This window comes from Neofelis nebulosa, chromosome 2, assembly GCF_028018385.1.
Source record: "Neofelis nebulosa isolate mNeoNeb1 chromosome 2, mNeoNeb1.pri, whole genome shotgun sequence".
NCBI classification, from domain to species: Eukaryota; Metazoa; Chordata; class Mammalia; order Carnivora; family Felidae; genus Neofelis; species Neofelis nebulosa.
Genome location: NC_080783.1, coordinates 151,320,733 through 151,336,669, shown reverse-complemented (window position 1 = coordinate 151,336,669; position 15,937 = coordinate 151,320,733). Strand labels below are relative to the sequence as shown.

Genomic DNA, 15,937 nt, shown 5'->3' with positions numbered 1-15,937 from the left:
GGTTTCCTTATCTTAAAATGAAGATTTGGATTAAATTAAACTAAGACTTCCTTTGCTCCAATATTCTAGGATTCTGATTTCAATTTTTACAGCAGTTATAATCAATAATAATAATAGAAATAATACTCTTAATACAGTTTTGAAGGAAAAATTATCATGCTTCCCATGATAGAAACCTTTGGTGTTTCCAAGTTAACATGCCATAAGTAAAGTCTTGCATCTGAAACGTAATTGTGTTTAAGTCATTTTCTGGTTTTTGCTAATTTCAATTTGATGAATCAACATGGCTCTTTGGAAGGTCAAATCAACAAAGAAACTACATTTCTGATTACATTTCAGAACAGTCATGGAAAAAATACTTCCACAATGATTCTCATTATTTCTCCTTCAGTATACTTAAAGGATATGACAGATTCTCATCATTAACATGCCTACTATGTGAGGTGGGCTACCTGTGGGGAAGAAGACTTGTGATATGGAGGTGAAGAGGATATGTCTGTCACATGATAAGTTTTCCAAATGCTGATGTCCACCATCATAAGCCCCTACTATAGCTCCCCATTTGAGAATCACTGTTCTAAAGATTACAAAGATACATACGCACATTAATCCAAGACCAGAGCTTTATCTGCATTCCAAAATAAAGATCTACTCTATTTAGGTGTATATATTCTTTAGGCACTCTATTGCACGTTACCTGAATTCAGAAGATAATTTAAAAAATGTTTTGATGTTTATTTTTGAGAGACAGGGTGTGAGTTGGGGAGGGGCAGAGAGAGAGGAAGACACAGAATCCAAAGCAGGCTCCAGGCTCTGAGCTGTTAGCACAGAGTCCGACGTGGGGCTCGAACCCACGAATCATGAGGTCATGAGCTGAGCTGAAGTCCGACGCTTAACCAACTGAGCCACCCAAGCACCCCTCAGAAGATATTTTTTAAGTTTATTTAATTCTTTTTGAGAGAGAGAGAGAGAGGGAGAGGGAGCGTGAGCAAGGGGAGGAGCAGAGAGAGGGAGAGAGACCCCAAACAGGTTCCAGGCTGCAATCACAGAGCCTGATGGGGGCTTGAACTCACAAACCATGAGTTCATGACCTGAGCCAAAACCAAGAGTTGGACGCTTAACTAACTGAGCCACACAGGCACCCCCAGAAGATAATGTATATGTAGTACATTATTGTCTACCATTCCAAACATCACGAAAGGGAGAATAACTGGCACATTACGTTGAACAGTTCATGCGGACTCTATTCTAAACAAAGACAGCTCTACTTCAAGTAAGCTACTTCTTTGGAATCTAAGCAAAGTTGGAATATAACCACTATAAAAATAAGTCATGTTATTTTTAGACACTATGCCTTTTGAATACCCCATATTCTCTAGTTTCTACTCCAACTGGGATAAGTGAGGAAATGTGCAGCAAATATTTTTAAGATGAAAATTTCAGTCTTTTAGAAGTGTCCTGACAATAACTCTTTTCAGGTTATTGAATCATGAAAAACAGTATAGAATAATTAAGGATATATACTCCAGAGCCAAGAGTACCTGGTTTGGGATGATAGCTCTACCACTTATTAGCTCTGTAATCTTAGGCAGGTTACTTACTTGGTGTCACTTTCAATTGTATCACCTGTAAGTGGAGATAATAATCATGTTTACCGTAACGTTAGGTTATGAACCACTGCACATAAAGTTTAGCACAGTGTCTAACTTCTAATGAGCCAGTATATTAATAAAACGTTACTTTTGGAAGTAAAAACTAAAGAAGGAGCAATTCATGTGCCTTTTTTTTTTTTCTTTTTTGGAACATAAACCCTCTTATACTCTGTGGTAATAGGGGCTTTGCAAAAATGAGGCTTTCAGTTGCTAATTTATTTGAGTTGATCCCAAATCCTGTTGGGTCATTAGCTATTCAACCTTCAAATAGTCCTTGGTTGTTGGACACAAATTTTAGTTTTCCTCTGGTATGATGATGACTTTAGTTTATTATTTACATGAACATTTTTTTTGATCTGTCACTAGGAGAGAAAATAAAACTTCTGCACAAAGTAGAGAAGATAGTGCTTCTCAGGCTTTCATGAATAGAGATAAAAGCTCAGAATTTCAGACCCAGTGCCCCTATCATTTGAAGCCCCAGGATCAGCATTTTTACCCTCTACCCCTCCAGTTGACTCTGATGAAAGTGGGTCCTAGGAGCACACTTGGAGAAGCATTTATTTACAGAATAGCATAAATAGCAATTGGGAGACTATAGTTACGAGTCTGGCTTTGCCATAGGGTCTAGCTTTGCATGCTTATGATTTAATTTCTACTTTGAGACTATGAGAATGCACATCGTGTTGCGCTTTGGAAACTCAGAATATATATGTTAAGGAGTTATATTTATTTGAAGACAGTGTAATAAAGAACAAAATTTATGCAGCTAGGAATCATGACTAGATTTCTAGTCCCAGCTCTGCCACTTTATAGTCTAGTGATTGGGTAAGTTATACAATGTCTGCGAATCCTGGTTTCTCCATCTTTAGAATAGAGTTAATACCATAGTCACCAAATATGTCATAGTTCATTGCTATATATCTAGTGCCTAGAGCAGTGTGGTACATAGTAGGTCTTAATAACTAATTGTTAACTAGATGAACTACATTATTTGAAATGACACAATCAATTCTGGGAATAAAAACACAAAATGGCACAGTACCTTCCCCCCAGAAGCTCATGATCTGGGGGAAACAGACATACACAAATATTACAACATACCTCAATAAAGATCGACTGAGGTAATGTCATGACACGCGATACAAGTTATAAGGTGATGGTGGCACTTGTAGAGAACCACAGTAAGAATGCAAGGAGTTCATAAATGGGGTCTATTAACCCTTTAAAGCATTTTCTTCAGATGTCTATGGTCCGTTGAAGGTGAGGCCATGATAACCACTGGAATGTGAATTTGACCACATGGCGTGTTCATACAGGTCCGATTCCCATCGCACTTCAGTTCAGATCTCAAGGACCTTCTAAGGAACCTGCTGCAGGTGGATTTGACGAAACGGTTTGGAAACCTGAAGAATGGTGTGAGTGATATAAAAACTCACAAGTGGTTTGCTACAACAGATTGGATTGCTATTTACCAGAGGAAGGTGAGCCATTTCTTTCTTTAATTTAAAAGCTTTTGGAAGTTAGTATTTAAATTATATGTGGTAAAGATATTTTCAACTTAACACGTGGTTTTAATTTTTTTACCTTTGAATTAATCCTATGCAGGACTTAAGGGACCTTTCCAGCCCACAACTTAAAAATGAGTTTTAAAAAAAATGAGTTTTCTACTTGATAAAAGAGAAGGCATATTCTATTTTGACCATCAATCTGAAATTTTTTTTTTAACGTTTATTTATTTTGAGAGAGAGCACATGCATACATGCAGGAGGGGCAGAGAGAGAAGGAGAGAGAGAATCCCAAGCAGGCTCCATGCTGTCAGCACAGAGCCCAAGGCGGGTCTTGATCTCACAGAGCGTGAGATCATGACCTGAGCCGAAATCAAGAGTTGGATGCTTTACTGACTGAGCTACCCAGGCGCCCCAATCTGAAATGTGTTCAGTGTCAAATTTTTCCTACCCTTGCCTCTTACTCTTCACAATATTATGGTAATTATTAAGTAAACAATGTCCTAAAGGTTTGCATTTCAAAACTGATGTGAAGCCGCATTAGAAAGACAAAAATAAACAAATATATTCTCCTTCCTGGAATTGGCAAACAGCTGGATTTAATAACATTTAATAGCTAGATTCATCAGATATTTTTCAGTCTTTATCACTTTACCATTGTAACAAATTGAGACATTGAAGAAAGATTTTGCTGTGCTGAGTTACTTTTCTTTCAACATTGCTTCTCAAATTCCTAAAGATAATTCGTATTTATAAAGTGTTGTCATCTTGAATATATTTAATTTTTTATTTTTTTTCCATAAAACCAAAGCTTCTAATGTTTCAGAGACTTGCCATATTTAATACTGATATGCAGCCACATGAGTGAATTTCCTTAGGAAAAAAATGTAAATGCTATAAATTAATATTAATAGCACGGTTTTCCTAGTTTATATCTTTTGGAAAAGAATATAAAAACAAAGCATTAAAAGAATTTAATAATGCAGCAAAGACCAAAACAATATGAGGGCAGTAGTCTCCGCATCTCATAAGATGGGTTCAGAAACTTCCTAGGTATTAAATTCATGAAACAGCCCTTAGCATTATTATCTCAACTGGATATGTTATGTAGTCAAGAGCAATTCTATTTGGGTGATTTATTGAATCTGTATTTTCTTTTAGTGCTTTTTGATCTAACTTCTTTTTGTCGTTGTTTAGTAATTAGCCAGTTACCCTCTCACCATTTGTTGAATAATTCTTCTTTGACCCCTTGTTTGAAATTCCACCTTTGCTAATGCTGCTGAATTATTATTATATACTTCGGTCTGTTTCCGACTTTATGCTTTAGGGGTTCTTTCTGTCTATTCTTGTACTACACACCACACTGTTTTACATACCTTGATGGTAGCTTTTATTCAATTTCCAAAATATTTGTATATTTACTATGTGGAATTCTTATCAATGTTCAAGGAAAAGAATATATAGTTCAATATTTTTTAGTTGTAAGAAAATACACAAAACAAAATTTGCTATCATGCAGGTCAATCATATTAAGTGCATACTGTTGTGCAGCCACGACTGCTGTCCTTCTCCAGAGCCCTTTCATCTCACAAAATGAAAACTGTGTACCCATTAAACAAGGACTCCTGTTTTATTGGTCTCTCCAGATATCTATATTGTCTTTGGGGCTCTTAATTGGGATAACAGTATATTAATTAGAAGAAAATCAAAATCTTGAAAATTCCTCATAATTAAAATGTTATGTTTCTGCCCCGTGTTGGGCATAGAGATTACTTTTAAAAAAGTAAAAATTAAAATCTTCTCCTCAAACATATTCAGTGCACCACCTAATATTAATAAAGTCCCTATTTTAAATAAAGGAAAGCCATTTTAATTTTAGGATCCAAGGAGAAAAAAATGTTCAGAATTTAGCAATGCTATTTTTCTAAAAGGGACATGTTTCTTTCCAACTTCCCAGAAAGTTTTGATAGCTAGATATTTTAAACAAAATAAACTTGGGAATTAAAAGGAAGATTAAGAGGAGCGCCTGGCTGGTTCTGTCAGTGAAGCATGTGACTCTTGATCTCCAGGTCATGAGTTTAAGCCCTGTGTTGGGCCTAGAGCCTACTTAAAAAAAAAAAAACACCAACAACAAAACAAGTATATCTAAGAATTATCTGTAACCTCAAGAGAAGGGAATTAAGGAAAAGGATGGAAATATAAAGGCTTTAGAAATAAGGAACCGATAAAGGAAAATCTGGAGTTCTGTAACCTAAAGTGCCAGTATTTTGGTACCAACAGTTAATTATCCTAGAACTCTCTTAAGTATTGTACCATTCCTTGAATGAAAATGTTGAGATTAATAGCAAACCTACTGTTTGCTTTCTCTTTTTTTTTTAATTTTTTTTAATGTTTATGTTTGAGAGAGAGAGAGAGACAGTGTGAGTGGGGGAGGGACAGAGAGAGGGAGACACAGAATCTGAAGCAGGCTCCAGGCTCTGAGCTGTCAGCACAGGGCCCGATGTAGGGCTCAAACCCATGAGATGTGAGATCATGACCTGACCCAAAGTCGGCACCTTAACTGACTGAGCCACCCGGGCACCCCTGTTTGCTGCTGTTTCTAATGCTGTTATCATTTAGGGAGTTAAAGGCATTTAAAGACGCTACCATATAATAATGGTGGGAATTTATTTTCCTTAGTATTTAGAAACTGTCAGGCATTCATTTTTCCTCTTTCTGATTCCAATATTTGTGGGTTTGGTTTTTTTTCTCCAGACCAGCATGCAATTAACTCAGTTCTTAACGCTGAACCTGGAGATAGCCGCAGACCCCACAGGCTGAGGGCTCAGTCCCAGAAGAGTGCCCTCCACCCACCACCACTGCAGACATTAATTGCAAGTTAGGCACCTGCTTCTGACTAAGCAGCTTTAGATCAGAGGTTTCCCACAAACCCCTCCTAGGGTTCAATTAATTTGCTAGAGCAGCTCAGAGAAGTCAGAAACTACTTACTATTATCAGTTTATTATAAAAGAATGTAACTCAAAGACAGCCAGAGGGAAAAGATGCATAAAGCAAGATATGGGGATGGGGCTCAGCGCTTCCTGCTCTCTTCAAGCACGCCACTCTCCCCCAATCCCCACTTGTTCACCCGGCCTGGGAGCTCTCCGTACCCCATCCTCTTGAAGTCCTATGGCTTCATTAGGTAGGCATGATTATTTAAATCATTGGCCATTGGTGACTAAACTCCGTCTCCAGCCCCCCACCCTCCCCACCCCCGCTCCTGGAGGTTAGGAGATGAGACTGAAAGTTCCGAGTGTCTAACCAGCACCCATCCTTAGGTTACCTAGGGGCTTTCCAAAAGTCACCTCATTAACATAACACTTATGACATCCAAGAGTTTAAGGAGCTCTGTGCCCGGGATTAGGGTGAAGACCAAACACGTTTTTCCTATGATAAACCAAAATATCACACTTCATTTTTCTGTCACATTTCCAGGTGGAAGCACCATTCATACCAAAGTTCAGAGGCTCTGGAGATACCAGCAACTTTGATGACTATGAAGAAGAAGATATCCGTGTCTCTATAACAGAAAAATGTGCAAAAGAATTTTGTGAATTTTAAAGATGGGCAACAAGATGACATCAGAGCTCACACTCAGTCTTTGCACTCTGTTGAGAGATCAGGTGGAGTCGAGACCGTCCTTGTTGAAGCAGTTACCTAGTTCCGTCATTCCAGCGACTGAGTGAGGTCTTTATTGCCATCGTCCGTGTGTGCGCTCTGCGTCCACCTATGTAACAAGGCACCGCTAAGCAAGCATTGTCTGTGCCATAACACACAACTAGACACCTTCCCGCTTCCCTCTGGTTGGGCTTTCTCCTCCCCTCCACCCATTTCTTCCTTTTTCATGTTCGTCGGGTTTTCTCCAAGCAGTGCTCCATTTTATTTTGTGGGTATTTCAGACGGGCAGTGTTATGGCTCTGTGATATTTGAAAGGAAGGGTAAGTGTTACCTTCGGTAGTTCTTGCCGTTATGGTTGTTGGTCGATGGCTTGAGGCTGTACGTCCAGTAATTATTTTTACTTTGAGTAGCTCAGACTCAGTTTTGCCAAAACTTCTGACAATTTTTGAAGACAGAGTGTCGTATCAACAAGGCAATTTATACAAAACAAAACAAAACAATACCTTTTGCAGAACTCACCGTTCTGGTGAGACATTTGGATAGACTAATATAGAGTAGCTACACCCGGCAATTTGGATTTCTAGAGATCAGAGGTTCCGTCTCCCTTCACCACCTTTTGTATTTTCCTCCCGGTGAGTAATCGGGTGACCACCTGTGCAGTGTGACACATGCAGCTCACTCACAGGAGAAACTAAAGCTGTGGGTCCCATCACTTGGTAGGGGACCATCACTTGGTCATTGCTGTAGGGATTAGGGCTTTAAGATTTCTACACCTTCGCTCCTCCGTAAGGATTTTAGCCAGTATTTTGACAGAACGCGACTGATGAAGAAAGGGACAAATTTTTTAGTTTCTCAAGTCCTCCTTGTAAATTTTTTACGGGGGGGAAAAAAAAAACGAACTAAAAAAGATCATTAATGTGGACAATTACTTTGCTGAGTCCAACAAATGGCTTGATGCTTGTAAGTAGTGTAGAGACACTCTTATTTATATAGGGATTTTTCTGTTTGTTTTGCTTCGCTTTGTTTTGTCACGGTTAAGAACAAAAGGAGTTGTTGCCAGGTTATTCCAGCATACAGTATCTGTCAGCCCAAGGGAGAGGCACTGTTGTAGCTTCAGCGTTCATCCTATGCCTCATCCATGAGGAAAAGGGACAAAGTTTTTAAAACTGCCACAACTGTATTTTAATTTTGAGGTGTGATAGTTTTAGACACGTTAGAATTTCCAGCCTCTTTCCGTACACAGCATGTATGATCATGCAGATGCAATGTTAGCATTTGAGTTTAATTTTTTTTTAATTCTTTTTTGCCAACAGCATTGCTGTCAGTGGAAATTTCAAGCATTTTTGCACAGTTAGTTCCACGTTTGTTGAGAATCCATGGCTTAACTCTGTTTTTTAAGTATTTTTTTCTTTGCTTTTAAATTTTCCCATCTGGTTTTATCTCCATGTGTCAGTGACCTATCTTAAAACAACACACCAAAAGAGCTGAAAGTAAACTCTGTTCATTTTTTATGATCAATTTACATGCATATAAGTTGAGTTGTTTTTAATCAGACTGATCTTAATGTATATAAGCATTCTATTTGCTTCATTATTGGTGCCGGTCACTGACAACTTCTTTATCTCCGTACCACACTCTTGTAAAACCTTTGAAGACATTGAAAAAGCCTGTCTGGGATGTTCTCTGCATCCATCTGTACATCTTTTGGTTGTCAAGTGTTCCTGCATGGTTATGTCATTTAAGAGCTGATAACTGATTTCAGTTGGTCCACTTATATTTAAAATGTGCAAGAAAAATATGATATACTTTGCTGTATCAAGTTTTATGTGACAAAAAATGTGTCATTCATGTTAATAAATTTAAACCATCATTTCTATAAAATATTTTCATTCAGTTTTTTTTGGCCCAAGAACATGCTGATCGTTGTATTCTATATGTATGCAACAAATTCCATGGTAGCTTTATTGTATATTATTGTAGAATTATTTTACTAAATCATGGGGATGACAATTTGATTATTACATTTTAGTTTTCAGCAATTAAGAAGATTTCTCTAAGTTCTAAAAAGACGTTTTAAATAAAATTACTACTTGCCCTGCACAACTTGCTGTAGAATCTGCCTAGGTAGATGACCTCTCGGCATGCGTTGGTTTTGAGGGCTACTTAGCCATTCCCATTTCTCTCTCCACTTAAAGGACATGAGCAAGCTTTCAGATATGTCAAGGGAGTCTATTTCCAACCAATTAAGGATGCGGAATTAGAATATCTTCAAGTTATATAAAACTCCCAGTTTCAGCCACAATTTAGCCAAGAACAGGATGAAAATTTGAATAAGAAATCAGTGGAATGAATCCGTGTTTAACCTCAGATTACGTTATTTGAAGCAGAAGAAATTACGTTTTTCCTCAGTAAATGATAAGGAGATGGCACTGCAGAGGAGGGACCCAAAGTCAAGACATCTGGGTCTCAGGTCTGGTCTGTCACAGTCGGCATGACCTTGGCCTCAGCTCTCTCTTCGACAAAATGGAAGAATTCCATTAGGCGGTTTCTAAGGTCTTTTCTAATTTTCACATGTCATGACAAAATTCTTTTTATTTGACACTTTGAAGGGATAATGTGCTTTGAAGTAAATCTCGGTAAGGTGATATTTTAGGGCATCTTTCTTCTTCTCTCTTACAGTGTTCTTACAATTTTTTGAATATCATAAGGACCTTATGTCTGTTTTGATTCCTTCCTCCTTCACTGATGCTAAATATCCAACCGATGTCAAACTGTCAACCTACCAAAAACAGATATTGTGGCTTGTGGGTATTGCTGTCTTGTTTTTGATATGTTCTTGTATTGACTGCCCATTGGCCTGAAAATACTCATCATAAGCCTAAAAAAAAAAATCATTTTTCTTTCCCACTGACCGTTTTATCTGCTTGTTGTAAGAATCAAATGAAATAATGTATGTGAAAGCACCTTGTAAACTGTAACCTATCAATGTAAATGTTAAGGTGTGTTGTTATTTCATTAATTACTTCTTTGTTTAGAATGGAATTTCCTATGCACTATTGTAGCTAGGAAATGCTGAAAACAACTGTGTTTTTTAATTAATCATAACAGCAAAATTAAAGCATCTTCAAACGATAAAACGGTGTCTTGAGTTCTATTTGGTGCCCTTATCTCTTGATTTCTTTTCCATGGATACTACAGATGCCTATAGGTTTCTAGTTTCTATGTATTCATGCTGGTCTTTGGTGATGGGAACAGAGTAATAGGGGAACAATGCCCACGAATCTAGTCCAACTGAGTATATATTAAGAAACTACTAGATTCATTCCATAGTTTCTAAAAAGTGTTTCTACTTCCTCATGCTACTAGTCTAACTTACTCTTAACTTAATGTTGAAAATTTACATATTTAAATAACTGACACTGCAGGAGCCCTCATCCTTATATTGGAACAATGCACTATGAATTTTTACCTTTTTCTTCAGAAGTGTTGTTGAGGTTCATAGTACCTCTTCCGATTTTAGCTAACTGATTGGTATGTGTTTCTACAGTTGTCTTGACCTCAAGAAATAACTTTCTAGGTATTTAACACCTTACCATTTTTTATTGTTATCATTGTTACTGCAAACATTTCCAAATATTGATGTACTTTATAATATCATGTTTACTATTTTACACCAGTGCTTTCTTTATTTTATCATTGTCAGGGCTTAATACAAAATACCAGTTTTCTCATTTCCTTATACAACCAATTATAAAATTCTAGCCATATCTTCACTCACCCTAAATCATCATTTGAAATCCATTTAAATTTTTTCTTATGCACAAATATTGGATGTGAAGTTAAATGGCTTTCATTTCAGCCGTCCTGAACATTTTCTATATGCTTTTTTTAATAGCCTTTGACAAGGGCTCTCTGATAAGGGCTGAATTGTGTTCCTTCAGAATTCATATGTTGAAGTACTCAGAATATGAGTAGCTCAGAATAGGACTGTATTTGAAGGTAGGACCTTTAGTTAGGGTAAAATGAGGTCATATGGATGGGCCCCAATCCGATTATGACTAGTGAATTTACAAGAAGACATTAGGACATAGAACACACAGACCCAGAAAAGACCACAGGAAGACCTAAGAGGAAGGCGACCATCTATAAGCCAAGGAGAGGGGTTTCAAAAGAAGCCAACCCTGCTGACACCTTGATCTTGGACTTCTAGCCCCTAGAACTGTGAGAAAATAAATTTCTGTTGTTTAAGCTGCCCGCTCTGTGGTAGTTTGTTATGGCTGTCCTAACAAACTGGTACACCCACCGCGGTGTTCCCATGTGTACACGATATTCCCATGGTGAAGGGCTTGCATTGATCTCACTTCAAATGCTTTAGAATTGGCCCAAACTGAAATAATTTACCATAAGCAAAAACCAAGCAAACAAAAAAAGTATGTCATTGTGGTCACAAACCTCAATGCACCTGTTTTCTTATTTCTCTTCTCTTCTGGAATATAAGCAGGAAACGGAAAACACTAGCAACTGAGCATAGGGGAAAGCATGGGTGGCTGAAAGCACTTCTAACTCCGGGTCAGACTTACCCTCGGCATCAAGCTATGCCAAGCAAGCTTTTTGAAGCTGTGCTAGTACAACCTAAAACTGAACAAATCATTAAATTTAGAGCCTCTGCGCAGCTGTTAATGGTGATGTTGATGAAATGGCCAAAAGGAAAGTGGGAATGAGGATAAAGTAGTGGTGAGGAAACCCCAGTTGGTTTGTCATCTGATTATTTGGTGGTTAGTAATGCTCGCAGTAAATGATTACCTAAACGTGTTAATTTTCTATTGCTAGTATAATAAATTGCCACACAGTTAGTGGCTTAAAACAACATAAATTTATTATCTACCAGCTCTGGAAGTCTGATATCAAAAATGAGTCTCATTGGGTTAAAATCAAGGTATCAGCAGTACTGGATTCTTTCTAGAGGCGCTGGGGGAAAATCTCTTTTCCAGCTTCTAGAGGCTGCTCACTTTCCTTGACTTGTGACCCCATCCCTCCATCTTCAAAGCCAGCAATATTGGGCTGCATCCCACTGACATCCTCTTCTGCCTCCCTCTTTCACTTTTAAAGACCCTAGTGATTACATTGAGCCATCTGGGTATACAGGCTGTTCACCCTATTTTAAGAACAGCTAATGAGTAACCTAATTCCCCTTTACCATATAACTTATCACATTCACAAGTTCTGGAGATTTGGACATGAACATCTCTGGGGCAGAGAGAGGACAGGGAGAAATTATTCTGCCTACCACACCTAATAATTTCACTTTAGGTGGAAAATATGGTTATGTCTAAGGTGGAATTAGAGACAATCTTTTCACGATTCAAAGAGAACGTGGGCTTCCTGAAGTGTAGTGGTTAGCATGCAGTGAATTTTCAAGTACGCTATCACAGAACTTGAGTAGCAAATCAGTTCTGAGTGCCTTGAAAGGTACTCATCACTACAGCAAAAAACCAAAAAAAAACCAAAAAAACACACCACAATTGTATGTCACTACCCACCAATAAAAAGACGAAAATTAATAACACTGATAATACCAACCGCTGGTGAAGATGGAGAGGAACTGGATGGAACTGTCCTGCATTGCCAGAAGGAATATAAAGTGGCACAGCCACTTTGCAAAAAACAGTTTGTCAGGGGCGCCTGGGTGGCTCAGTCGGTTAAGCATCCGACTTCGGCTCAGGTCGTGATCTCACAGCTTGTGAGTTCGAGCCCCCTGTTGGGCTCAGTGCTGACAGCTCAGAGTGGAGCCCGCTTCCAATTCTGTGTCTCCCTTTCTCTCTGACCCTCCCCCGCTCATGCTCTGTCTGTCTCTTTCTCTCTCTCTCTCAGAAATGAATAAGCAATAAAAAAATTAGATATTAAAAAAAAGTTTGGCAGTCTGTATAAAGTTAACCATTCACTTATCATAGGATTGGTTACCCATTCTATTTCTATGTGTTTACTCAAGATAATGAAAACATATGTTCATAAAAGGTATAAATGTTCAACAACTTTGAAACAGTCCCCAAATGAGAACAATTCAAACAGCAACAGATGAACAGATCAACAAATGGTGCTATATCCATACAATGGAATACTACTCACCAATAAAAAGGAACAAGCTACAGATACAAGCGGCAACATAAGTGCACATTTGATTATCTACACCTGTCAAAACTCATTGAACCAGGTACTTCAAATGAGTGCACGATACCTTTGTAAAGGTGATTTAAAAAAAGTATTCAAAGAAAATAAATTTTAGTGTAGATACAATTATAACAGGTTAGTGATCTAGAAGATAAAGTTTAGGAAATCTCTCAGAATTTATATGCCAAAGATAGAGACAGAAAAATATGAGAGAAAAGAAACATGGTGAGTTAGCCTCAAGACATGATAACTGTCTAAAGTTTCAAAAAGAGGACACAGAAAAATGGAAAAGTAATGTCTCCAAAGTTCTGAGGGATTTTTTTTAACTTAGAATTATACACCTAGGCAAACAGCTGTTTCACTGCAAGGTGGGGGGTGGGGGAGTGGGGGGGGGGGAGGGGGCGTTACTTTCATTCCCAAGCACCCTAGCCCTCTAGCGACCAGATAGGCCTGGCTAGTGGAAAGTGATGGTAAAACACTGGAAGGAGCAGAAAGGTATAACCAGAGTGTTTCCCTCCCTATCTCTCTCTGTGATCTGTATCATCTCTGGAGTCTTCTCCATTGTCCCAACTTCTGGTCACTGTCATCGTTCTATGTTCCACTAGGTAGTCCTGGTTTTTGAGCTCTGTGAACCCTGGCTCCTCCTTTTTTCCTCCAGTCCACAGCTGATAGAGCTCTCTGCTGCTGCTCGTCTTTGAGTGACTTTACCATTTTAATGTCTGTCTTTATTTTTAGCTGCTTTTATAAAGGTTTTTCTTTAATGTATTCTTTAGTGTTTATTTATTATTTTGAGAGAGAAAAGAGAGACATGATCAGGGGAGGGGCAGAGAGAGAGGAAGACACAGAAACCAAAGCAGGCTCCAGGCTCTGAGCTGTCAGCACAGAGCCTGACACAGGACTCAAACTCACAAACCATGAGACGATGACCTGAGCTAAAGTTGGACACTCAACCGACTGAGCACCCAGGCGCCCCTATAAAGTTTTTAATGATAATGTGACCAATGCTCTTTTTGTTATATAAAGTGAAGCTGTTGGACTCTATTTTTCCATCACCTATGTGACCAATTTCTTCTATTAAATGTCCTCTGTTGAAATACCTAGAATGGTTTCTGTTTTCTTGGCTGGACTCTGATTGATGTTCCCATTATCATCAGTCGTATTCTACATTGTGCTAAAGGATCGTAGCCATCACAGTAAAAGAAGAAAGAACAAAGGTGATCTTAGCCATCACAGTAAGAGAAGAAACAACAGTGGTAAAATAAAGGCCGCTCCAAAGAAAATATATTATATATATATATATATGTATTTTTAACCGAAGATATCAATTAGGAACTTCTAAAAGTATATGGGAAGAAAAATGGTCCCACAAGGAAGAAATAGCTTCTGGAAAGCTTAAAGAAAATACCCCCCAAAAAACATCATTAGGAATAAAAATGAGATAGACACAGAAGAGCTTTAAAAATTCTGGTCATGGTAGAATTTAAATGACATACAAACCCTTCTTTTCTCTTTTGCTCCAAAACATATAGAAATGATAGAATATATTTTAAAATATCTTTAAGGACATAGATTGTATTCAAAACAAAATCAACAGGGGTGCCTGGGTGGCTCAGTCAGTTAAACGTCCAACTCTTGACTTCGGCCTAAGTCACGATCCTGCAGTTGGTGAGATCCAGCCCTGTATCGGGCTCTGCGCTGACAGCAAAGAATCCCTGCTTGGGATTCTCTCTCCCTCTCTCTCTCCCCCTATCCTGCTCACACTCTCCCTCTTAAAATAAATAAATAAACATTTTTAAAAAATCAATATCTCCACAGACCAGAAACAGAATGGAAAACGCATGGTGGTGAGTGGAGAGGACTCCACAGACTTAACTAACATACAGAGAATATTTTTATTACAATGAGATAATTACAGGATGCAGAATAAAAAGACGAAGAGATTAAAGAAAATTCAAAAATGGTAATAGATACTGAGAACAAAGATGATCCACTACTGGCATCCTGAATTTTGAAATTAATGAATGAAACAGAAAAAAATATATGGCACAGAAACTTTTCACTAAAATGAAGCAAAAAACTGAATTTACTTATTGAAAGAAGGCACTATTTTTTAGGGGGAAAGGACACAGAGCCTTCAACACCAAGCCATGCTCCAGGGAGGGTTTTGAACTCCAATGAAATTTTATGCATAAGAATTCAGTCACCTTCAAGGTGGGGGCAGAATCGGACTGGCCTCAGATGTCTCCATAGTTATACTTGTGCCAAAAGACAATTAAACAATGGCTATAAAGTTCTAGGGGAAAGAAAGTACTAGCCAAAATATTACACCCAGCCAAGTCGCTTTTAATTTAAAAGCAAGAGTCAAGTCCCTATTAATAACCAAAAGAAAAAAATTGAAAACCTATGGGTCCTTCATATCCAACTCGATATATAAATCAAAATAAAGAACTTAGTAATGAAGAAGCAGTGACAAAAAGCCCCTGGTGAACCCTGAATCTGTCTAAATGTCATACTAATTATAAGCAGCTATGGTAAGTAAAGCTATAGAACCAAATATAAGCGTTTTAAACCTGAGCAAAATCAGAGTAAGATAACTAGAAAAATCAGAAGATGGGGAAAGGAAGGGAGACTTGTAATTTCTCATCTTTTATTGCAGGAAGTCAACTAACAGAATCTAAAATTAGTACATGCGGTTAAAGAAGATAACGACTAACTTCTAGATGATTTTTCATAATTTTGTCACTACTTTGTGGTTTTCATTTCTACTTCTTCAACTTCTTTTTCTTGTGTTAAATTCAATTAAATTTATTTTTAGTTCAGTTTCTTTTGGTGAATTAGATTTTATAACATAAGTGAAATTAAATTGAAGGCTTTCTGTTAAAGAATAAGATCTAACATATAAATCGCGTGCTATCTAGTGATGTGTCACTCCATCTCTCTGACCTTCTGTCTCTA

The 15,937-nt window shown here is 37.8% G+C and overlaps 1 protein-coding gene across 9 annotated transcripts in view; it reads left to right on the top strand.

Annotated features, from left to right (window-relative positions):
* Nucleotides 1-9,951, top strand: part of PRKACB (protein kinase cAMP-activated catalytic subunit beta) — a 126,289-nt gene extending 116,338 nt beyond the window's left edge. For all 9 annotated transcript variants that reach the window (XM_058716812.1, XM_058716809.1, XM_058716808.1 and 6 more), the window contains 2 exons: nucleotides 2,969-3,133; nucleotides 6,632-9,951. In XM_058716812.1, coding sequence (XP_058572795.1) covers nucleotides 2,969-3,133; nucleotides 6,632-6,757 — 291 coding nt within the window. In that variant the 3' untranslated portion in view covers nucleotides 6,758-9,951. The remainder of the gene's footprint in view (nucleotides 1-2,968; nucleotides 3,134-6,631) is intronic.
* The last annotated feature ends 5,986 nt before the right edge of the window (nucleotides 9,952-15,937 follow it).